This window comes from Kogia breviceps, chromosome 3, assembly GCF_026419965.1.
Source record: "Kogia breviceps isolate mKogBre1 chromosome 3, mKogBre1 haplotype 1, whole genome shotgun sequence".
NCBI classification, from domain to species: domain Eukaryota; kingdom Metazoa; phylum Chordata; class Mammalia; order Artiodactyla; family Physeteridae; genus Kogia; species Kogia breviceps.
The window spans coordinates 118,668,802-118,694,259 of record NC_081312.1 but is presented as its reverse complement, the minus strand read 5'-3'; the positions used below and the strand labels follow the sequence as shown (position 1 = coordinate 118,694,259).

Genomic DNA, 25,458 nt, shown 5'->3' with positions numbered 1-25,458 from the left:
GAGTTAGGATAGGTCTTTTCAATAAAGGATGCTTTGAAGTTTGATTATCCATATGGATAAAAAATAAAATATCATCCCCACATAAAACCATAAGCAAACAATTCAGTATAAAGATTGTGAAAAGCAAAACTTTAGAGTTTTTCCAAGAAGTTATATGAGAATGTATGTGTGACTGAGGGTTTTAAAACCATGCCCCATAGATATATGCCACATACAAAAACACAACCTGCAAAGAAAAATATTTATACATTTAGCTCACCAAGTTTTTTTATACATGTGAATCTTGGGACCGTAATAATAAAGTTTATTTTTTTTTTAAAGGCTAGATATTGGGAGAAAGGTTTTGTAACAAAAAATACTAAGAAAGCATTATTATTAGAATGTTTAAAGTAACATTTCAAATAAATAAGAAAAGCTCCAGAGCTACCATCCTAAGTGAATAATGGATCCCCTTTCACAATTTCAGATTGGCAAATGTTAAAAAATCTTGCAATACTAGGTGCAGGCAAAGATGTTGCACAGTAGGAAATTATTGGCTGACGTTGGGTGTATTAATTAATATACCTACTTTGAAGAGCAATTTGGCAATACCTCATGAGTCAACGTTAGGATCCATATAACGTACAAACCAACAATTCAACTCTGGGATATGAATTAGGAGTGATTGATGAAGAAGTAGGAAATTCTGAGGTTTTTTTTTTTTTCCTGTAGGTGATATATTTTTGTTTTTTGCGGTTCACGGGCCTCTCACTGTTGTGGCCTCTCCCGTTGCGGAGCACAGGCTCCGGACGCACAGGCTCAGCGGCCATGGCTGACGGGCCCAGCCGCTCTGCGGCATGTGGGATCTTCCCAGACCGGCGCACGAACTCGTATCCCCTGCATCGACAGGCAGACTCTCAACCACTGCACCACCAGGGAAGCCCCTAGATGAGATTTTTTAAGAGACCAGTAGTGTGGCCAGGTATGGCATTAACCAGAGGAGACAGAACCTACTTCCCTATTAATACATTTTGTTTCTTTCCAAGAACATGTGTAGTGGGACTGAAAAATGCATCTAGTGCTTTTGGTTGATCCTAATTTTGGAGGGATTTCTGTCTCCATGGTATATTTTTTTAATAGATATCTGGTATATGGAATGATCTCCCTTTCCTCAATTGGCTCACAGATTTAGTAACAAGTTGGATGATAGATTGGGAGGCTGTATTTTAGAAGAAAAAAACCAAATTGACTATAAAAGCAGAGAATCGTCTGTCCTTTATATGGAACTGATCTCAAGAGACCTTTCCCTAATGATAGTCTCCTTTAGATAAGGGTAGGGGTGATTATTTCTGCTACAAGCACAATTAAATATACCCAGGTGTACAGACTCTTACCCTGTTCTATCAGAATACTGAATAATCCTTTAGAATTTTATTTGCCTTTGTCTTTTCCCATAAGATAAGCTTACACCATCAGATTTTCACTTTCATTGAATTTAGTTTAGATATTTCCCCCCCTGTTTTAACAGAATGTGGTAGGAAATTTTCTTTCTACTGGTAAGAAAAAAGATATTGTGGTTAAATAAAATATCTCAGTAATGACACATTCTGACTCATAAAAACTACCTGCTGCTTTGTCATTGGAATTGATGTTTAGATTGTGAAAACAAACCCTTTTCATCACATTTACACTAAAGGAGAACTTTGAGAAGCACAGTTTGGGTTAATGTTACTGAATAGCTCTGATACACGTAATGATAACTTATGCTGTTGTCATTCTCAGAACCTCTTGCCTTTCTTGAGTTTCTCATTCAGATAGGGGTTGTGGTCCAGGTTCAATCAGAAACTTTTGAGCTGAAATTTCAAAGGTTTGTTCTTTTTCCATTTGGCCAGTGGCTACCAGCCAGCTGGGGAGGATGTCTGGGTTAAAACCATAATAAATGAAACTTCCATTAGGCTCCTTGGCTTGGGGCTGCTTCCTGTAAAGACCTTGTCTTGTCTTTAGTAGTTTGAAGAAACAGAATACTTATTTTCGTTCAATAAATGAAAGCTGAAATTTAACAGGTAGGGTAGCATAGGTATGTTGTTTTACGAAGAGATTCTGCTTCTAGTGCTGATGGTTTGCAGAGCGTGGGTTGTATTTTAACTTGTGATCCTTTGGGTGTTTATGACAATAACCTATGAACTTTTTTCATTGTAGAAAATGGAACAGATATATTTGTTTTTTAAGTATCCTTTGAGATGAAGAAAACTCAGTATATTTTCATACTTAGATAGTTGGATTTACCTCACTGTCATTTTCTTCAAACCTTAGATTTGTAAGTTTCCTTTATTCTGAAGAATGCATTGTGAATTGGAGGGATGACGTTTTCAAGCATCAAAGAGACCACAGTCTAACAGTGTATTAGCTTTATGTACACCCTTAAGATTCCTTTTTTTTTTTTCCTGGGCACATATCTTTTGTGTTTATATGTTTGCAGTTCTGTACACTTGGCATTGCACACTTGGGGAAATTGATTAAAATGCTTTTGCAAAACTTATTAAAAGAATTCTGGTTCCAGGTAAAATTGAATAAAACCACTCCAACCTTTTTTCCCCCAATGAGTACAAACATGAAACTGGATAAAATGCCAGTTGAAGCTAGTGAGTTCTCTGAAAAGTAAATATCAGCATGTAGACTAAGGAAGAATACTAGAATGAAATACCACTGAACTAGAGATGGGCTTACAGTTTTTTTCTCTGCTAACCCCACAGCTTGAATTCAATGCAGTCTAAAATCCTGAGCTCAGTATTGGAACACAGACAGAAATCCAGGAGACACGTCTAGTTCTGGCTCAAGGAGTAGAAAAGGGAAGCCCTAAAGCTCTGAGAGAAGGGAGAAATCTCCCATCTTTTTTGTCTCCTTTTTCTTGGTTTTGTCATGCCCCAGCTCTCTGGCAATCTTTTGGCAGAGGCAGTAGCAGCAGAAACAGCTGGCAGTGGGAAACTTCAGGAGCCATTGAGTTAAGGGAACATCCTGTCTATCTGGTAAAGCTATAGTTATAAAAGCCAGGGCTAAACCATTGCTTGTTTCCCCCCCACCCCCTCTCAATCCTCCTGCTACTCTGGTGCAGTCATAGAAGTGGGTTGTTGCTGATTGGAAGAGTGACAAGGGATGTTCCAGGGTACCAGAAAGTATCAGCGGAGACAGGTGAGAAAGAGTGGCTTGGGAAATAAACCCATGAATCTGTGAACTCCTAGACTCACTACAATCTGCACATGCTTGGATCTCATCCTTAGTAGCATACCAAGGGCTTTGAGGATGGAATTAATGAATAGAACATCACCTGAGTCCCAGACTGATCTCTACATGGTGCACACCCAGTGTAAATCTGAATGGCCCTGCATAGCTTTTGAAAATGGAACTGATATTGGAACTACGGCCCATAGAGGTGGGTTGGATTTAATGGCCAGAAGCTAACCAAATCAAGTGCCTGATAAAAAAATATCAACATTCACCATAGATTTAAACAAGGCACATTCCATATGGGTGTATGAAGTACTACAAAAATCTCAGATCACATGGGAAGAGACAACAGATGACAATGAAAAGATGACTTTAAAGCAACTCCTGTAAAAGTGCTCAAATGAATAATCTTAAATCCTGAAATAAAAGTTAGAATAGGAAGTAATCAGTAAAGAAATAGGAAATATGAAGTAAACCAGATGGAAATTTTAGAATTAAAAAAACCAGTAGCCTCTCTACCCTGCATCCCCCACACCAAAAAGGAAAAAACCCCTCGCTGTATGGATTCAGTAACAGAATGGAGGTGACAGAGGAAAGAATCAGCAAACTTGAAAATAAGTCAATAGAAATTATCCGTTGTTAATAAAGGAGAGGAAAAGTATTGAAGAGACCCTTGAACTGTTGGAGAATAACAAAAAGGCATAATGTTTGTATGATTGGAGGCTCAGAAGGAAAGAAGAGTGTGTTGCTAAAAAATATTCCAAGAAATAATAGCTGAAAACTTTCCAAGTTTGGCAAAAGAGATGAACCTATAAATTCCAGAAGCTAAGCTAATCCCAGACAAGATAAATCCAAAGAAATATACACTCAGGAAATGGTAAATAAAATCTTCTCTTCTTGAATTATTAAAAAAGTGGTTCATCATTTAAATCAAAGTAAAACATTGTCTGATGGGAATTTTCAATGTATTTAGATGTAATATGTAAGAACATTATAAAAGGGAGATGACAAGGAAACCTATATGGTGGTATGGAAGGCAGAATAATCTCCCCCCGTCCCCGCCTCCCCCCCATATCTACATTCTAATCCCCAAGTCCTGTGAATGAATATGTTACAATAAATGGCAAAAAGAACGATGTGGGGGGAGACCTTCAAGATGGCAGAGGAGTAAGACGTGGAGATCACCTTCCTCCCTACAAGTACATCAGAAATACATCTACATGTGGATCAACTCCTAGAGAACACCTACTGAATGCTGGCAGAAGGCCTCAGACTTCCCCAAAGGCAAGAAACTCCCCCACGTACCTGGGTAGGGCAAAAGAAAAAAGAAAAAACAGAAGCAAAAGAGTAGGGACAGGACCTGCACCTCTAGGTGGGAGCTGTGAAGGAGGAAAAGTTTCCGCACACTAGGAAGCCCCTTCACTGGCGGAGATGGGGTGGACAGGGAAGACGCATCGGAGCCATGGAAGAGAGCGCAAGCAACGGATACAGAGGGCAAAGCAGAGAGATTCCTGCACAGAGGATTGGTGCCGACCAGCACTCACCAGCCTGAGAGGCTTGTCTGCTCAACCGCTGGAGTGGGTTGGGGCTGGAAGCTGAGGCTCGGGCTTCGGAGGTCAGACCTCAGGGAGAGGACTGGGGTTGGCTGGGTGAACACAGCCTGAATGGGGCTAGTGCACCACAGCTAGCCAAGAGGGAGTCTGGGAAAAAGTCTGCACCTGCCTAAGAGGCAAGAGACCATTGTTTTGGGGTGCATGAGGAGAGGGAATTCAGAGCACCACCTAAATGAGTGCTAGAGACAGGCGCTAGCCGAGGCTATCAGCGTGGACACCAGAGTCGGGCATGAAACACTAAGGCTGCTACTGCAGCCACCAAGAAGCCTGTGTGCAAGCACAGGTCACTATCCACACCTCCCCTACCGGGAACCTGTGCAGCCCGCTACTGCCAGGGTCCCATGATCTGGGGACAACTTCCCCGGGAGAACACACAGTGTGCCTCATGCTGTTGCAATGTCATGCTGGCCTCTGCTGCCACAGGCTCGCCCTGCATTCTGTACCCTTCCTTCCGCCTGGCCTGAGTGAGCCAGAGCCCCCTAATCAGCTGCTACTTTAACTATGTCCTGTCTGGGCTAGAACAGATACCCCCAGGCGACCTACACACAGAGGCAGGGCCAAATCCAAAGTTGAACCCCAAGAGCTGTGCAAACAAATAAGAGAAAGAGAAATCTCTCCCAGCAGCCACAGGAGCAGTAGATTAAATCTCCACAATCAACTTGATGTATGCTGCATCTGTGAAATACCTAAATAGGCAACGAATCATCCCCAAATTGAGGAGGTGGACTTTGGGAGCAACTGTAGGCTTGGGGTTTGCTTTCTGCATCTAATTTGTTGTTTCTGGTTTTATGTTTTTCTTAGTTTAGTATATAGAGTTTATTATCATTGGTAGATTTGGTTGCTCTCTTCCTTTTTTTTTATATGTATAAATAAATATATTTTTTCCTTTTTTTCTTTTTGTGAATGTGTATGTGTATGCTTCTTTGTATGCTTCTTTCTGTATAGCTTTGTTTTTACCATTTGTCCTAGGGTTCTGTCTGTCTGGGTTTTTTTTTTTTTTTTTTTTTTTTGGTATAGTTTTTAGCACTTGTTATCATTGGTGGATTTGTTTATTGGTTTGGTTGCTCTCTTCATTCCTTCTTTCTTTTTTAAATATTTAATAATATATATATATTTTATTTTAATAACTTTATTTTCTTTCTTTTTTCTTTCTCCCTTATCTTCTGCGCCATGTGGCTGACAGGGTCTTGGTGCTCCAGCCAAGTGTCAGTCCTGAGCCTCTTAGGTGGGAGAGCTGAGTTCAGGGCATTGGTCCACCAGAGACCTCCTGGCCTCACGTAATACCACATGGTGAAGACTTTCCCAGAGATCTCCATCTCAAAGCTAAGACCCAGCTCCACTCAATGACCAGGAAGCTACAGTGCTGGACACCCTATGCCAAACAAAGAGCAAAACAGGAACACAACCGCACCCATTAGCAGAGGCTGGCTAAAATCATAATAAGGTCACAGACACCCCAAAACACACCACCAGACGTGGTCCTGCCCACCAGAAAGACAAGATCTAGCCTCATCCACCAGAACACAGGCACTAGTACCTTCCACTAGGAACCCTACACAACTCACTGAACCAACCCTAGCCACTGGGGGCAGACACCAAAAACAGTGTGAACTACGAACCTGCAGGCTGCAAATAGGAGACCCCAAACACAGTAAGATAAGCAAAATAAGATAGAGAAACACACAGCAGATGAAGGAGCAAAGTAAAAACCCACCAGACCAAACAACTGAAGAGGAAATAGGCAATCTACCTGGAAAAGAATTCAGAGTAACGTTAGTAAAGATGATCCAAAATCTTGGAAATAGAATGGAGAAAACACAAGAAACGTTTAACGAGGACCTAGAAGAATTAACGAGCAAACAAAGAATAATGAACAACATAATAAATGAAATTAAAAATTCTCTAGAAGGAATCAACAGCAGAATAATTGAGGTAGAGGAATGGATAAGTGACCTGGAAGATAAAATAGTGGAAATAACTACCACAGAGCAGAATAAAGAAAAAACAATGATAAGAATTGAGGACAGTCTCATAGACCTCTGGGACAACATTAAATGCACCTTAATCGAATTTTAGGGGTACTAGAAGAAGTAGAGAAAAAGAAAGGGACTGAGAAAATATTTCAAGAGATTGTAGTGTATAACTTCCCCAACATGGGAAAGGAAATAGTTAATTAAGTCCAGGAAGCACAGAGAGTCCCATACAGGATAAATCCAAGGAGAAACATGCCAAGACACATATTAATCAAACAATCAAAAATTAAATACAAAGAAATAATATTAAAAGCAGAAGGGAAAAACAATAAATAACATACAAGGGAATCCCCATAAGGTTAACAGCTGATCTTTCAGCCGAAACTCTGCAAGCCATAAGTGAGTGGTAGGACATATTTAAAGTGATGAAAGGGGAAAACCTACATCTAAGATTACTCTACGTAGCAACTATCTCATTCAGATTTGATGGAGAAATTAAAACCTTTACAGATAACCAAAAGCTAAGAGAATTCAGCACCACCAACCCAGCTTACAACAAACACTAAAGCAACTTCTCTAGGCAGCAAACACAAGAGAAGGAAAAGCCCTACAATAACAAACCAAAATCAATTAAGAAAATGGTAATAGGGAAATACATATTGATAATTACCTTAAATGTAAATGGATTAAATGCTCCAACCAAAAGACATAGATTGGCTGAATGAATACAAAAACTAGACCCATATATATGCTCTCTACAAGAGACCCACTTCAGACCTAGGGACACACACAGACTGAAAGTGAGGGGATTGAAAAAGATATTCCATGCACATGGAAATCAAAAGAAAGCTGGAGTAGCAATTCTTATATCAGACAAAATAGACTTTAAAATAAAGATGATTACAAGATACAAAGGAGGACACTACATAATGATCACGGCATCAATTGAAGAAGAAGATATAACAATTGTAAATATTTATGCACCCAACATAGGGGCTCCTCAATACATAAGGCAAATGCTAGCAGCCATAAAAGGGGAAATTGACAGTAACACAATCATAGTAGGGGACTTTTAACACCCCACTTTCACCAATGAACAGATCATCCAAAATGAAAATAAATAAGGAAACACAAGCTTTAAATGATACATTAAACAAGATGGACTTAATTGATATTTATAGGACATTCCATCCAAAAACAACAGAATACACTCTTCTCAAGTGCTGATGGAACATTCTGTAGGATAGATCATATCTTGGGTCACAAGTCAGCCTTGGTAAATTTAAGAAAATTGAAATTATATCAATTATCTTTTCTAACCTAACTCCAGCACTATAAGACTAGATATCAGTCACAGGAAAGAAATCTGTAAAAAATAGAAACACATGGAGGCTAAACAATACACTACTAAATAACCAAGAGATCACTGAAGAAATCAAAGAGGAAATCAGAAAATACCTAGAAATAAATGACAATGAAAACACGGTGATCCAAATCCTATGGGATGCAGTAAAAGCACTTCTAAGAGGGAAATGTATAGCAATACAATCCTACCTCAAGAAACAAGACCCATCTCAAATAAACACCCTAACCTTACACCTAAAACAATTAGATAAAGAAGATCAAGAAAACCCCCAAAGTTTGCAGAATGAAAGAAATCATAAAGGTTAGATCAGTAATAAATGAAAAAGAAATGAAGGAAACGATAGCAAAGATCAATAAAACTAAAAGCTGGTTCTTTGAGAAGATAAACAAAACTGATAAAGCATAGCCAGACCTATCAAGAAAAAAAGGGAAAATACTCAAATCAATAGAATTAGAAAAGGAAAAGGAGAAGTAACAACTGACACTGCAGTAATACAAAGGATAATGAGAGATTAATACAAGCAACCATATGCCAATAAAATGCACAAACTGGAAGAAATGGACAAATTCTTAGAAAACCACAGCCTTCCAAGACTGATCCAGGAAGAAATAGAAAATATAAACAGACCAATCACAAGGACTGAAATTGAAACTGTGATTAAAAATCTCCCAACAAACAAAAGCCCAGGACCAGATGGCTTCAGAGGTGAATTCTGTCAAACATGTATAAAAGAGCTAACATCTGCTAACATCTATCCTTCTTAAACTCTTCCAGAATATAGCAGAGAGAGGAAAACACCCAAACTCATTCTATGAGGCCACCGTCACTCTGATACCAAAACCAGACAAAGATGTCACAAAAAATGAAAACTACAGGCCTGTATCACTGATGAACATAGATGCAAAAATCCTCAACAAGATACTAGCAAATGGAATCCAACAGGACACTAAAATGATCATACACCATGATCAAGTGGGGTTTATCCCAAGAATGCAAGGATTGTTCAATATACTCAATCAATGTGATACACTATATTAAGAAATTGAAGAAAAGCCATATGATCATATAAATAGATGCAGAAAAGCGTTAGACAAAATTCAACACCCACTTAAAATAAAAACACTCCAGAAAGTAGATATAGAGGCAACTTAACCTCAACATAATAAAGTCCATATATGACAAACCCACAGCCAGCTTCGTTCTCAATGGTCAAAAACTGAAACCATTTCCTCTACAATCAGGAAGAAGACAAGGTTGCCCACTCTCAGCACTGTTATTCAACATAGTTTTGGAAGTTTTAGCCACAGCAATCAGAGAAGAAATAGAATTAAAAGGAATCCAAATCGGAAAAGAAGTAAAGCTGTCAATGTTTGCAGAAGATAATGCTGCTCTACACAGAGAATTCTAAAGATGCTACCAGACAACTACTAGAGCTAATCAATGAATTTGGTAAAGTAGCAGGATACAAAATTAATGCACAGAAGTCTCTTGCATTCCTATACACTAGTGATGAAAAATCTGAAAAAGATATTATGGAAACACTCCCATTTACTGTTGCAACAAAAAGAATAAAATACATAGGAATAAACCTACCTAAGGAGACAAAAGACCTGTATGCAGAAAACTATAAGAAACTGATGAGAGAAATTAACAATGATACAAACAGATGGGGAGATATACCATGCTCTTGGAGTGGAAGAATCAACATTGTGAAAATGACTATACTACCCAAAACAAATCTACAGATTCAGTGCAATCCCTATCAAACTACCAATGGCATGTTTTACAGAACTAGAACAAAAAATTTCACAATTTGTATGGAAACATAAAAGACCCCAAATAGCCAAAGCAGTCTTGAGAAAGGAAAATGGAGCTGGAGGAATCAGGCTCCCAGACTTCAGAGTATACTACAAAGCTACCGTAATCAGTACAGTTTGGTGCTGGCACAAAAACAGAAATATAGATCAATGGAACAGGATAGAAAGCCTAGAGATAAACCCACACACATATGGTCACCTTACCTTTGATAAAGGAGGCAAGAACATACAATGGAGAAAAGACAGCCTCTTCAGTAAGTGTTGCTGGGAAAACTGGACAGCTACATGTAAAAGTATGAAATTAGAACACTCCCTAATAGCATACACAATAATAAACTCAAAATGGATTAAAGACCTAAATGTAAGGCCAGAAACTATAAAACTCTTAGAGGAAAACATAGGCAGAACACTCTATGACATAAATCACAGCAAGATCCTTTTTGACCTACCTCCTAGAGAAATGGAGATAAAAAGAAAAGTAAACAAATGGGACCTAATGAAACTTAAAAGCTTTTGCAAAGCAAAGGAAAGTTTAAACAAGATGAAAAGACAAACCTCAGAATGGGAGAAGATATTTGCAAATGAAGCAACTGACAAAGGATTAATTCCAAAAATTTACAAGCAGCTCATGCAGCTCAATATCGGAAAAACAAACAACCCAATCCAAAAATGGGCAGAAGACCTAAATAGACATTTCTCCATAGAAGATATACAGATTGACAACAAACACACAAAAGGATGCTCAACATGTCTATCGTTAGAGAAATGAAAATCAGAAGTACAATGAGGTATCACCTCACACCTGTCAGAATGGCCATCATCAACAAATCTACAAACAGTAAATATTGGAGAGGGTGTGTAGAAAAGGGAACTTTCTTACACTGTTGGTGGGAATGTAAATTGAAAAAGCCCCTATGGAGAATAGTATGGAGGTTCCTTAAAATAATAATAGAACTACCATATGACCCAGCAATCCCACTACTGGGCATATAACCTGAGAAAACCATAATTCAAAAAGGGTCATGTACCACAATGTTGATTGCAGCTCTATTTACAATAGCCAGGGCATGGAAGCAACCTAAGTGTCCATCAACAGATGAATGGATAAAGAAGATGTGCCACATATATACAATGGAATATTACTCAGCCATAAAAATAAACTAAATTGTGTGATTTGTAGTGAGGTGGATAGACCTAGAGACTGTCATACAGAGTGAAGTAAGTGAGAAAGATAAAAACAAATACTGTATGCTAACACATATATATGGAATCTAAAAAAGAAGAAATTGTTATGATAAACCTAGGGGCAGGACAGGAATAAAGACGCAGACATATAGAATGGACTTGAAGACATGGGGAAGGGGAAGGGGAAGGGTAAGCTGGGATGAAGTTAGAGAGTTGCAGGGACATATATACACTACCAAATTTAAAACAGATAGCTAGTGGGAAGCAGCCGCATAGCACTTGGAGATCAGCTCGGTGCTTTGTGTCCACCTAGAGGGGTGGGATACAGAGCGTGGGAGGGAGACGAAAGAGGTAGGAGATATGAGGATATATGTATATGTACACCTGATTCACTGTGTTATAAAGCAGAAACTAACACCATTTTAAAGCAATTATACTCCAATAAAGATGTTAAATGAATCTACAACGTTCTTTTTTTTGTGTGTGTGGCTGCAAATCTTTTGATGGGAAGAATATACTATACTGGTTCACCCAGTCATGTCACATGAGTCCTTAAAAATGGAAGAGGAAGCCAGAAGACTGCATCAGAGAGCTACAGTGTTAAGAAGGACTTTCATGGCTGTTTCTGTCTCTAAAGGTGAAGAAGAGGGCCAAGGCACTTAGGCAGCCTGTAGAAGTTGCAAAAGGCCCTCAGCTGATAGCTAGCAAGAAACTGAGGACTTTTTTGTGCGGAATGACCAAGACACAGATTTTCCTCCAGAGCTTCCAGGAAATCATGCAGCTTTGTCAACACCTTGATTTTAGCTTGATGAAATGTGCATTGGACTTCTGACATCCAGAATTGAAAAGTAATAAATTTATATCAATAAACCACTAAGTTTGCAGGTTTTTAAAAAATTATAACAGCAATATGATTTGGTTTTTCTAATCCAATTGGAGTGCTGAATTATTGATTCCAAGTAAAGGGTAAAAGGTTAACTCTGCATGTTGTAATCCCTAGATCAACCACCAAAAATTTACATGAAGAGATATAGTCAAAAATCAGAATTGATAAATTAAAATGTCACACTAAGAAAATGTTTAAACCTAAACAGTGCGGGAAAGAGGAAACAGAACACGTAGCAGAGGAAACAAACAAGTGATAAAATCCTAGACCTAGGTGCAAACATATCAATTATTACATTAAATGCAAATGGTCTAAACAAACCAACTATAAAATAGATATGGTCAGAATGGGTTTAAACAGCAAGAAGAGAACTGTTTTAACTGTGACATGTATACAAAAAACAATAGTTCGGTACTGGCACAAAAACAGAAATAAAGATCAATGGAACAGGATAGAAAGCCCAGAAATAAACCCATGCACCTATGGCCAATTAATCTATGACAAAGATGGGAAGACTATAAAATGGAGGAAAGACAGTCTTTCAATAAATGGTGCTGGGAAAATGGGACAGCTGCTCGTAAAAAAATGAAATTAGAACATTCTTTAACACCATACACAAAAATACACTCAAAATGGACTAAAGACCTAGATGTAAGACCAGATACTATACAATTCTAAGAGGAAAACATAGGCAGAACACTCTTTGACACAAATCGCAGCAATATCATTTTCTATCTGTCTCCCAGAGTAATGGAAAAAAACAAAAAACAAATGAGACCTGATTAACCTCAAAAGCTTTTGCACAGCAAAGGAAATCATAAAGAAAACAAAAAGACAGTCCACAGAATGGGAGAAAATATTTGCAAACAGTGCAACTGACAAGGAATTAGTCTCCATAATTTACAAACAGCTCACGAAGCTCAATATCAAAAAAACAAACAACCCAATCAAAAAATGGGCAGAAGACCTAAAGAGACATTTCTCCAAATAAGACATTCAGATGGCCAAGAGACACATGAAAACATGCTCAACATCACTAATTATTAGAGAAATGCAAATCAAAACTACAAAACTACAGTGAGTTATTACGTCACACCAGTCAGAATGGCCATCATCAAAAAATCTGCAAACATTAAATGCTGGAGAGGGTGTGGAGAAAATGGAACCCTCTTACACTGTTGGTGGGAATGTAAATTGGTACAGCCACTATGGAGAACAGTATGGAGGTTCCTTAAAAAACTAAAAATAGAGCTACCATGATTCAGCAAGCCCACTTTTGCATATATATCCGGAGAAAAACATGGTTTGAAAGGAGACATGCACTGCAATGTTCAGTGCAGCAGTGTTTACAATAGCCAAGACGTCGAAGCATCCTAAATGTTTATTGACAGATGAATGGATAAAGAAGATGTGATACATATATACAATCGAATATTAGCCATTAAAAAGAATGAAATAATGCCATTTGCAGCAACATGGATGGACCTGGAGATTATCATACTAAGTGAAGTAAGACAGAGAAAGACAAATAGCATACGATATTGATTATATGCAGAATCTAAAAAATATACAATTGAACTTATTTACAAAACAGAAACAGACTCACAAACTTAGAGAACGAACTCATGAACTTATGGTTACCGGGGGGGTGGAGTGGGGGGAAGGGTTGTGGAGAGGGATAGATTGGGAGTTTGGTATTAACATGTACACACTGCCATATTTAAAATAAAATGCCTTTCTATGAATAAAAATTTAAAAAAAAAGACCTTCAAAATACAGAAGCAAAGACTGACATAACTGAAAGGAGAAATAGACAAATTCACAGTTATAGTTGAAAAAACGAATACCTCTTCAATAATAAGTAGAGTATAAAAGAACTAAACTGTCAACCAATTAGATCTAATAGATATCTATATAACACTCCATTAATTTCAAATTGACTAAAAATATTTCTAGATGAACAGAGAAACAGTTGTTTTGAGCATACTTGCAAGTTAAACTATAAGATGTGAATTAAATGTACTTGTGTCTTGCTAATGTGAAATACAAACTTATGTTTAGAGGAGCAGTTTTAAAAGCAGCATAGAGTTGTAAAATACTTAAAAATTTTAAAGCAGGAATGACCCAGTATGAAATAATTGAAATAAAAATAATTTAAAAGCTGGGTAACATTGTAATATTAAAAATTTAATCTATTTGAAGCATTGTTCTAAGTACTTTTTATGGACTAACTCATTCAGTCCTCACAAGATCCCTATGAGGTAGTTATATTTAAACTTATGCATAAAAATGGAAATAGTAATGAGACAGCTCTTAAGTAACAAGTTAAGATATCAAAATATGACATTATGATAGTATTATCAGTAGTAATAAAAAATAGCTTTTCCTGACTGAACACTTTCTCTTTATCGGATACTCAGACACTGGGACTTAACACTTTATCTCATTTTGTCTGTAAACTAGGTGATACAATACCTAGTGGATAGGTGAAAAAATTGAGACTTAGTGTGATAGTACACCTAAGCAGAACATAAAAAAGTAAAATTCCAACCTGTGAAGTCTGTCTCTGGAATCCATTCATCTCCACATTGCCTACTGAAGATACCAAGTTCACCCTGGGATGCTAATGGTCAACAGGCAAGAGCTGTAGAGTCATATTGTCTTGACCTTCAAAAGGCAGTGACTTCCCAGTGACTAAATATCCTGGGCTGGGTACAAATGCGTGAAGTCCTTGATTTTTGAAAATGCTTTTTGCCATGGCTCTTGGTCTTTTTTGTCCTCAGCCAAATGTGGCAATGTGAGTACAGGCCAAATTAGAGTGACTTGACCACACTGTACTTTTTCATATTGGAAAGATTTATTCTGAGGTACTTGACACAGAGAATAAGTGTTATTGCTCCAAATTTGATTTGAATCTGATTCCTAATGTGTCTGCCTTGTTATATCTTAAATTACTTCCTTTCTTGCATAGCATTCACCATAATGTATCATATTTGTCTGTGAAGCATTCCTATCACTCACACCCAACTGTTTGTGGGAAACATTTTCTCTAAATCTTTCATTCTCAAGCTGCAGCTCTGAAGGTTGCTTTTCTTAAGATTTCCATTGTAGAAGTTTTGCCAGTTCTGATCTGGTACACTGGATTAGGGCAGACCTCTCACTCTTATTTTAATATAAATTTTAAAGATACTAGATGGAATCCTAGTTGATATGAGCAGTTGTTTGTCTTTCAAAGTGCACACTTAACTCTAGAAAGGAAGATGATAAGCTTAAAGCAGGATTGACAAACTACAGTCTGCTGCTCGTTTTTATAAATAAAGTTTTATTGGAACACAGGTACACTTTCATTTTGGTATTATCTATGTCTCCTTTGGTGTCACAACAATAGAGTTGAGTAGCCTGACCCATCTCACCCTCAAAGTCTACAATATTTACTAACTGGCCTTGTACAAAAATTGTTTGCTGACTCTGGGTTTAGACACATAGAAAGGGACTCCCTTGAACATACTGGTTAAAAGATGCTGTTATTTTTCTAGTAAATGCCTTTTGCTCTGCTTTCTCTTGAGAGGAGATAAGAAAGAAGCTTTCTTATTTACTTTTTATTTTTATTCTTGTTTTTTTCCAAGGTTTATTAAGGTATAATTGACAAATAAAAATTGCATATATTTAAGGTATACAGTGGTCAATTTAATATACATTACAAAATGAGCACCACAATCAAATTTATTACTATCTCCATCACCTCATATACTTATCATTTTTATGTGCGTGTGTGTGTGCTGAGAACACCTAAGATCTACTCTCTTAGCAAATTTCAAAAACACATGGTGATTCTAAAAATAAAAAAGAAAGAGATGAGTGTTGGCGAGGGTGTGGCGAATAGGGAACACTTACACACTGTTGGTGGATATATACATTGGTCTAGTTATTATGGAAAACAATATGGAAGTTCCTTAAACAACAAAAAACTAGAATTAAACCAGCTATCCCATTTCTGGGTATATACTCAAAGGAAATGAAATCAGTATCTCCAAGAGATATCTGCATCCCTTTTCACTGCAGCATTATTCACAGTAGCCAAGATTTGGAAAAAAAAAACCCTAGATGGCCACTGAAGCATGAATAGATAAAGAAAATGTGGTATATATATATGCATATACAGTGGGATATTATTTAGTCATAAAAAGAAGGAAATTTTGTCATTTGCAGCAACAAAGATGAACCTGGAGTGCAATGAGTGAAAAAAGCCAAACTCAGAAAAGTCTTTTTTTTGTTTTTTTTTGTTGGTTTGTTCTTTGGGTTTTTTTTGTGGTACGCAGGCCTCTCACTGTTGTGGCCTCTCCCGTTGCGGAGCACAGGCTCCGGACGCGCAGGCTCAACGACCATGGCTCACGGGCCCAGCAGCTCCACGGCATGTGGGATCTTCCCGGACCGGGGCACGAACCCCTGTCCCCTGCATTGGCAGGCAGACTCTCAACCACTGCGCCACCAGGGAAGCCCAGAAAACAGTCTTTTAATGTCACATTTTTTGTGTCAACCTTATAGTTTCATGCATTCATTGCTTTAACTTTTCTGTAACTACTCTGATAAAAAGATCTTAAAAATTCAGTGCCGTAAGAATGCTCTTCCTGATATTTGTAGATGTTACCAATCAAATGTTTCGATCTTGATCACTTAATGGGAAGGGTGAGATTCTTGAGTCATGTTTTCCACTTTGATGTGCCCTGACAGCACAGAGTAGCTTCATGTTTTTTCTTGTCTTCTGTTTCCTAGGAAGGGCCTGTAGAGACGCACTCTTTCCCAGAGTGACTTCCTGGGTCTTCATGCAGCCATGGATCTGGATAAACCTTCTGTCTGGGGCTCTTTAAAACAGCGGACCAGGCCTTTGTTAATCAACCTGAGCAAGAGGAAGGTGAAAAAGAACTCAGACAAACTCCTGGACTTACGGGCCACGCATTGTCTGGACCGCCGCCTCAGCCTCTCTGTCCCTGACCTCCTGGAGGCTGAGGCCTTGGCCCCAGAGGGGCGGCCTTACTCTCAGCCCCAGTCGTCCTACACCTCGGTGCCTAGCAGCCTGTCGACGGCAGGGATCATTCCTAAAAGTAGCAGTAGCTCTTTGAAACAGTCTGAAGAAGATTTGGATTGGAGCCAGGAAGAAGCAGGCCACTTCCATGTAGTGGAAACAGACTCCCAGGAGACCTATGCCTCTCCTGCTGAGGACAGGAGGGCTTCCAGCAGTGGCATCTTTGATGTGCTCCAGAAAACTCCCCTTGGAGAGGATGCACCGGAAGGACCAGAGGTGAGACCAGGGCTGGGCACTTTCCTGTTTGTCTTTTTTTCTTTTTTTAAAAGTGTATTAAGTGCCCTTGAAAAATTTGGTTAGGATTTATTTTTGTGGTTAGCTTGCATGGAGAGGATGTCGTTTATAAGAATTTAAATGAAGGTAATATTGATTGCACCCAGTGTTCCCATTTGTTTGGGGTTGACCTCTATGTATTTTAAAAATATTACAAATAACCTTCCTAGAATACTTTAAGGCATTTAAAGCCCTATTGGATGAGTTTTCTTTTTTCCATCTCCTGGCAAAGGCATCAAGAGCATAACTTTACCTTTTGCTGAAATGTGGATCTGTTTCTATCTCTCTGTCTCCACTACCCACAGACAAAAACGCATATTCACATTCCTAAGAAATGTAAGAATATGTGTCTCCTTTTGACTGCCAGAGAGTTGGAACTCTCTTCTCCTTCACAAGTACGTACCTGCGTGAGTGTCTGCTCCTGTGCACATGTGTGCACACTTACCTGTGGGCAACTTCACTTGCTTCCTCTAAAAATGAAGAGAAAACCAAATATTAAAGGAAACAAATTCTTATCAATTCAGTGATTTTTATAAAGCTTTAGTATTTTTATAAGGTAAAAATAACCAAATATAATTATGTGACAAATATTATATTTCTAGGATGAATTTAATTTAAACATAATCATCAGATGAACAACTATAACTATAAGGAGAATCAGTTTAATCAGTTTTTTAAAAAATCTTACATTCATGGCACTGGAAGTAGGTTTCAGTGTTGAGACAATGGCTTAATTTTTTTATATTCTAAGTTAGTGTTATAGTTATGGAGAAAACTGGTTATTCCACTAGAATTTTTGATTTTATTTTTAGAACCAAAGCCTCTTAATTATGCCATACATTTAGATTTCACTGGGAAGTGGGATTGTGGATATTTGAAGACCATATTCTTTTGGAAGCATTACTATGTTAAGACACCATTAACCATTAAATGACTTAACTATGTTTCATAACCATTAACATTTATGAAATCCTTTTCGTAACAATTTTTTATGATGTTTACTGTTATTTGTAAATTTGAAATATTTTCCACTAATCAAAATATAAATTAAGTGAATTTTTAAACATAGTTCCTAATTCATAGTTTAGTATGAAGGGGGTAAGATGTTAAATTGTATACTAATGTTAATCTTTATTTTCTTGTTACTTATTAACTGACCAGAAAAAAAATAGGTGGGCTTCTTGGCCTTGATAGGCTAACAAACTCAAATTAGAGTAAGCTGTTTTAAAAGTTAGCTGTTAAACTATTTTGCTGACTAAAAATATTTAATGCCTATGTGACCCTGCCTTCAAGTTGTGATCTATTAGGACATAGCATTAATTGTAGCAGAAGAGGCAAACAGATACTGGGGCTGGCTGTCTGTGCAAAACATTCAAGCCTTTCTCCTGACAGTTCAGTGGTTGGAGGAGATCATATGTGGGGACCCAAGGGCTTGTCATGTGTGAGGCAGTGTTCAGGTTGGCACAGAGGATAAGTAGGATTTGATAGGTGAGGAAATATGACAAACAGGCCTGAAGTGTGGGTGGGGTTGGTCGAGGGTGGTGGGCATTCTGCTCTGCCTTGAATGAAGGCTGGAGGGCTTTCTGACATGACGTGTATCTGCAGTGGCTGTGGGCTGTGCTGACGGCTGTCAGTGATGTGATGGCAGATGGATAGTTTGCAGATGGGTGGTAGTGGTTATTTCTCTTCTCCAGCTAAATGCAGAGGAGCCTGGAATGTACAGTCCTTTAGGTTATTCTGGGTAGTTTGATTTAACTCAGCCATTAAACAAACAAACAAACAAACAACAACAACTAAAAACTTCTTCTTGAAAGAGAATCTTCTGCTTCTCTTCTCCTGCCCTAAAAATAATTGACCTAGACTGAGACTGAGTCTTCCTCCTGTGACCCCTCATTGCCATTTATCTGCTTGGTGAGCTGTTTGCAGAGGATGGAGAGACAGGGCTGCAGCTCATCAGACCCGTAGGATCACTTGTGGTCAGGTGCACTATCTCACCTACCCACTGCTCCCCCTTTGCCCCCCCCGTTCCTCCTCCTCCTCCTGTATTGGGTGGGCTGCTCTCACTACCTGAGGATCCAGTTCATCACTTGGCACAGAAGTTAGCCCCTCCCTTGCTTCTCTTTTGCACTAGGCTATGTTAATTTTGGGGTGGTGCGACTGGGGAAGTCTTGTCTAACTTGTCTTTGCTCAGGACCCCACTCTGTGCCTGGCCCATGGTATGTGCTCCATCAATATTTCTTTAATAGAGAAATCAATGATGGCAGTGTGTGCATTCATAGGGCTTTTCTTAGTGTCTTCTCTTTGACTTCTCTTCAGTTTATGATTTAAAGTCAGCATTTTTTTGGTTTGTTGGAAAAAACTCATCATACCATCAAGGAACTCTTTTTATATATTGACTGAAGATATAGAGAGATTTAGACAGGTGTAGACCCCAAGTTGAATACTCATTTAAAATCTGAATTTATTATCTATGAATTAAAAAAAATTTTTATTGAAGTATAGTTGATTTTCAGTGTTGCGTTAATTTCTGCTGTGCAGCAAAGTGATTCAGTTATACATATATATGTATATATACACATTCTTTTTTAAAATATTCTTTTCAATTATAGTTTGTCATAGGATATTGAATATAGTTCTCTGTACTGTACAGTAGGACCTTGTTTTTTATCCATTCTCTATATAAAAGCTTACATATGCTAACCCCAACCTCCCACCTCTTCCCTCCCCAAACCCCTCCCCCTTGGCAACCACAAGTCTGTTCTTTATGTATTTTCAAAATGAATGGAAATCCTTCCGTCTCTGCAAATAGCACAGTTTCGTTCCTTTTTATGGCTGAGTAATATTCCATTGTACATATGTACCACATCTTCTTTATCCATTCCTCTGTTTATGGACATTTAGGTTGCTTCCATGACCTGACTATTGTAAATAGTGCTGCAGTGAACATTGGGGTGCATGTATCTTTTTGAATTTTGGTTTTCTCTGGGTGTATACCCAGTAGTGGGATTGCTGGGTCACATGGTAGTTTTTCCTGCCATTTGCAGAGACATGGATGGACCTAGAGATTGTCATACAGAATGCAGTAAGTCAGAAAGTGAAAAACAAATATCATATAATATCACATATGTGGAATCTAGAAAAATGGTACAGATGAACTTATTTGCAAAGCAGAAATAGAGACATAGATGCAGAGAACAAACATATGGATACCAAGGGGGGAAGGGGGTGGGATGAATTGGGAGATTGGGACTGACATATATACACTACTATGTATAAAATATACACAGGGAACTCTACTCAGTGCTCTGCGGTGACCTAAATGGGAAGGAAATCCAAAAAAAGAGGGATATATATATACATATAGCTGATTCACTTTGTGGTATAGGAGAAACTAACACAACATGGTAAAGCAACTATACTCCAATAAAAATTATTTAAAAAAATAAAATGAATGGAAGTCCTGCTGAATTCCTGTCATCTGTGAGTTCTGGAGTTGGTTAGTCCTTAATCAGATCTGGTTTATCTGTTTCTTCCTAATGAAGAACAGAGTTCTACGGCTTTCATGAAATGGGGGAGGAAATAAGGAAGAAGGTAGGGATTGGTGTGTGACAAGCCCAGTGGACAACGAGGTTAATAGGATGTTTGCCAGTATCCTTGGTGTAACTTATTTCGTGTGGAGCTTTCCAGAAGGGGTGAGAGATGGAACATCTGTGGTCTCAGGCACCCATGGGGGTTTGTCTCACGTTTTAGTGCTCGATGCCGTCTTGGTGCCAGGTTGAGCTTCAGCAGTATTGCCTGAATGTCCTGCAGTTACTTTCTAGTCCTGCCAGTGTCAGCAAAGGAAAGGAAGTGTTAGCTGACAGTTATGGGGGAAAGAATTTGAGGCAAAGAAGAAATTTAAGTGTGAGGGAAGAGGAATAATGGATGTGCGAATGTAGAGGTCAGGTGGAGACTGGAGTAGTCAGTGCAGGTGCTCCAACCAGCCATAAAATCAAAACGGGAGGAGGTAGGTTTAGAATAAACGACACACTGGTAGAAGGGGCTCTCTAGACTCACTCTCTCTCTTTTTTAAAAATTAATTTTTATTGGAGTATATTTGCTTTACAATGTTGTGTTAGTTTCTACTGTATATCAAAATGAATCAGCTGTATGTATACATATAGCACCTCTTTTTTGCATTTCCTTCCCATTTAGGTCACCCATTAAGTAGAGTTCCCTGTACTATACAGTAGGTTCTCATTAGTTGTCTATTTTATATATAGTAGTGTGTATATGTCAGTCCCAATCTCCCAATTTATCCCACCACCACTTCCCCCTTGGTATCCATACATTTGATTTGTGTCTGTGTCTCTACTTCTGCTTTGCAAGTAAGATTATCTATACCATTTTTATAGATTCCACATGTATGAGTTAATATATGATATTTGTTTTCCTCTTTCTGGCTTACTTCACTCTGTATGATACTCTGTACATCCATCCACATCTTTACAAATGACCCAATTTCATTCCTTTTTATGGCTGAGTAATATTCCATTGTATATATGTACCAGATCTTCTTTATCCATTCATCTGTCGATGGACATTTAGGTTGCTTCCATGTCTCCAGACTCTTTCTTGAGCCCTGGATTCATACTGCACTTGATACCCCACAGAACCCTTGTCTCATGACAGAATTCACTGTCTACCTGGAGTTCCCCCCAAATACAGACCATCGTTTCTTGGCAACATTGCCATTATTCACCTATTTGCTCAAGAGGAAAAAAAAACTGAGTCATGCTGGACTGTTTTACTTCCTTTACTTTTAATGTTCTATGAAATTTTCATTTATCCATGTTACATCTTACATCTTCTCCTCCTTTTTTTTCTTCACTCCTCTCATCTTTCAAGGCCCAGATGAAATCTTCCTTCTCTGTGGTGCTTTTCCCAACTCTACAATCAATATGACCCTCCTGCCTTCATTTGCAAGCATTGCTACTTTTACTGTTGCTGAGCACTGACCTCATCCTGCTTTCTGTTGAAGTCTGTAGAGAGAAAGGGATTAGAACAGGTAGAGGAGGTCGAGATGTGAAGGCATATTGGTGCTGGGCAAGAGTGTCATTGGATAAGACCCTAAGAAGGTCACAAGCTCCAAGACCTGTATTAACTCTCCAGTGGCCCCCTGGCTTTGAGGACCAACTCATGATAAACAAATGATCATGGGGCTAAGCTGCAAATGACAATCACAACTAATTTTTAGTGAGAATTAAATACTATATAGACTCTACTGCTCATTTTGACATTAATAGCTCATTGTTTCAATGCTGTCAAGTTACTTTGGAAGCCAGATCATAATCAACACCTACTTCATTAACTTGCTAGGAAAAAGAATTATTTCAGGGCCTGGAAATACTTGAAAAATCCATGTTAGGTGTATTAACTCCCTGAAGTCAGTCTACATGAGAAGTCATATAGAGTCAGGAGATTGTTCTATGAATCACTGCACGGACAACAGGTAGGTTCTACACTGAAATGGCATCTGATGTGCTGTCCATTTCACAGGAGGGATTGAGCTGTAGATGAGAACTTGACACACTTACAGTTTGTTTGCTAGGACCCACTGCATCCATCTCCACATGCCAACCTGCTTTGCCAATGAAGCCGAGATTCTTAAAGTCCTGTGGAATAGGCTTCCTCTTCCCTCCATAGGGTTCAAATGGGCAGGTCTAAACTTTTACCTAAGCTTCCTTGCAGGACCTCTCCCTTTTTGTGATTGACACGTTATTTTATTAACAACTATTACCATAGTTGTATGTTATCACTTTTACTCAGGCTGATAGCCTATCACGGTTGCCTGACAACCAGATTGTCTCCAGTAGGTGGCTGTGTATGTCCCACTTCTGATGGATGAAATGTAGTCTTACCATTTCATTTCCATTGGTCTCATCACCAAGACTTGAGGCTTAGGAGGCGGTTAGGGCATCTCACCCTACTGCCAAACACCACCACCACCTTGTATTCAGTTAGTTGTGTAGAAGTCAGCCTCTCTTGTCAGACTGGAAACTGTCTTCTTCTTCTCCCAGCCTTTCTGCAAACCTTGCTTATGTAAAATATATTGACTCACTTTGTGTCTGAATTTGACTGCTAGGTGCTGTGGGGCCATAAGAAATTCAGTTTGGTTGGGGAAGGTGGTGATATATGGAGGCCCTGAGTGGGTAGGTGAGTTCTTAAGGAGTTCTCAAATGTCAGATTCAATATGAAGAAACTAAAATTAAGGAGACTCAGAGGGAAAGTAGCTTATTTTTCCTTCTGTTCTTCTTATCCTGCTATTGTTTTTTTCCTTCTCCTGTCAGCACTCCCCCCCAGTAGTTATTTTGCAAGATACTTTCTCATGCCTTGGAAAAATCAGTTAAGTGTTTAGAGAATACAGAGTCCCCTCTGGTTCTCATCTCCAGTGTTGATGATGGAATTGAGATTTAGATGAGGTACTGGAAACTGACCAACACTACGAGGCGATCTCTAGACAGTGCTAGATAACCAACCGGTTGAGGTGAGAGGGGAGTGATTGCTCTGAGTATGTGGTTGGAAAGGCCTGAAGAGGATGTGTTTTGAGGTTAAGACTCAAGTGGTTGGGGAGTAAATCCGAGTAGTTACGGTTGCTGTTCATGATGCTAGCAAAATAGAATGCTCTTAGCCCAGTACATGGCAGTCACAAGTGCCTAACAAGGACTCACTGCTATGATTATGGTTGTATTTATTACCGTTATTATTTTTATCCTTACCTTTTCAGCATGAAATCGAGGGCCAAGGAGATTGAATGACTTGCCTAATATTATCCAGCTAGTAAGTGTCAGAACCAGGATCTAAATCCAGTACTGTTTGAATCCAAAGCCTGTGCATAAAACTGTGTATACTAGGGCTTTAGAGAAATGCATAGCTGCAAGTTGGGAGAACTCAGAGCTAGTAGTCTAAAAAATGTTGATCATCAAGGGAAGTTATATGTTTTTCTTTGTCCACTATGCCCTTTTAAATGCAGGGATAATTATGGTGATGGATTGGCTTATTATCATGGTCTATAGCCAGTAATCCTGAATGGAAGGATTATTACCATCCCTGCCGCACCATCCGTGTAATCTCACAATGGGGTACATCCTTCCCTAGGAGTTTTAAACAGCTCGCTTTGGTGCAAGTTTAAGTGGATGAGTTGAGTGGTTTAGAGAAGTACCCTGTTGGGATAGTTCCAGAAACTCTGCTTGACAACCACAGAGCTTCAGTTTAGTGACCACAGAGAAGCAAAATAACAAACCAGAGAGGAGAGGAAATGACCTACGACTTGCAGAATTAAACAAGTGCATCAATTTCTCTATACTTCAATTACGTGTTCTTTACTATTTTTGTTTTATCTCAGAAATCATTGCTCAACATAAATGGGGTCAGTGAGACAAATATGTAAACCATGTCCCAGGGTGCTTCAGGGGATTGGCCCCTTTTTTCTTTTTCCATCCCTCCTTCCCATACCTACTACGTGGATCCTGCTCTGAGGCACTGGGAACACAGCAGTCAACAAAACAGATAACAGGGTATTTCCTCATGGAGATCCTGTTCTAGATGGTGGCAGGCTACAGATATATTCAGAAAGTGATAGATTTAATGGAGGAAAATAAAGCAGAGGAGTGCTCGGGTGGAGGTGTGACCATTTTGAACACAGTGGTCAGGAAATATCTCTTCTGAGAAGATAACATTTACACAAAGTCCTAGAGGAGGCAAGGAAGCAAGTCATGGGCCTATCTGGAGACAAAGCATTTCTAAAGGAGAGAACAGCCAGCATGCAGGTTCCAGGAAGGCCGGAGTGTGCCTGGTATTTGTCAGGAAGGGCAGGAAAGCAGTGTGACTGGAGAGGACGGTAGGGGGTGTCAGAGTTACTTCTTAGGATGTATCACATGAGCTTTCCCATCCTGCCAGGCAACTCTGCTACCATAACAACTACCCAGGGCGCTGGATGAGCAGATGCAAAGGAACGCTATGGGCTTGGTGCCATGTTGCTCACAGGCAGGGCAGTAAGAATCAATAGCATATAGTGGT

At 38.8% G+C, this 25,458-nt stretch overlaps 1 protein-coding gene across 2 annotated transcripts in view; it reads left to right on the top strand.

Moving 5' to 3' along the window:
- MCTP2 (multiple C2 and transmembrane domain containing 2) overlaps positions 1–25,458 on the top strand; it is a 251,723-nt gene that overhangs the window by 36,706 nt on the left and 189,559 nt on the right. For both annotated transcript variants that reach the window (XM_059056947.2, XM_067029545.1), the window contains exon 2: positions 16,818–17,343. In XM_059056947.2, the coding sequence (XP_058912930.1) occupies positions 16,876–17,343 (468 nt within the window). In that variant the 5' untranslated portion in view covers positions 16,818–16,875. The remainder of the gene's footprint in view (positions 1–16,817; positions 17,344–25,458) is intronic.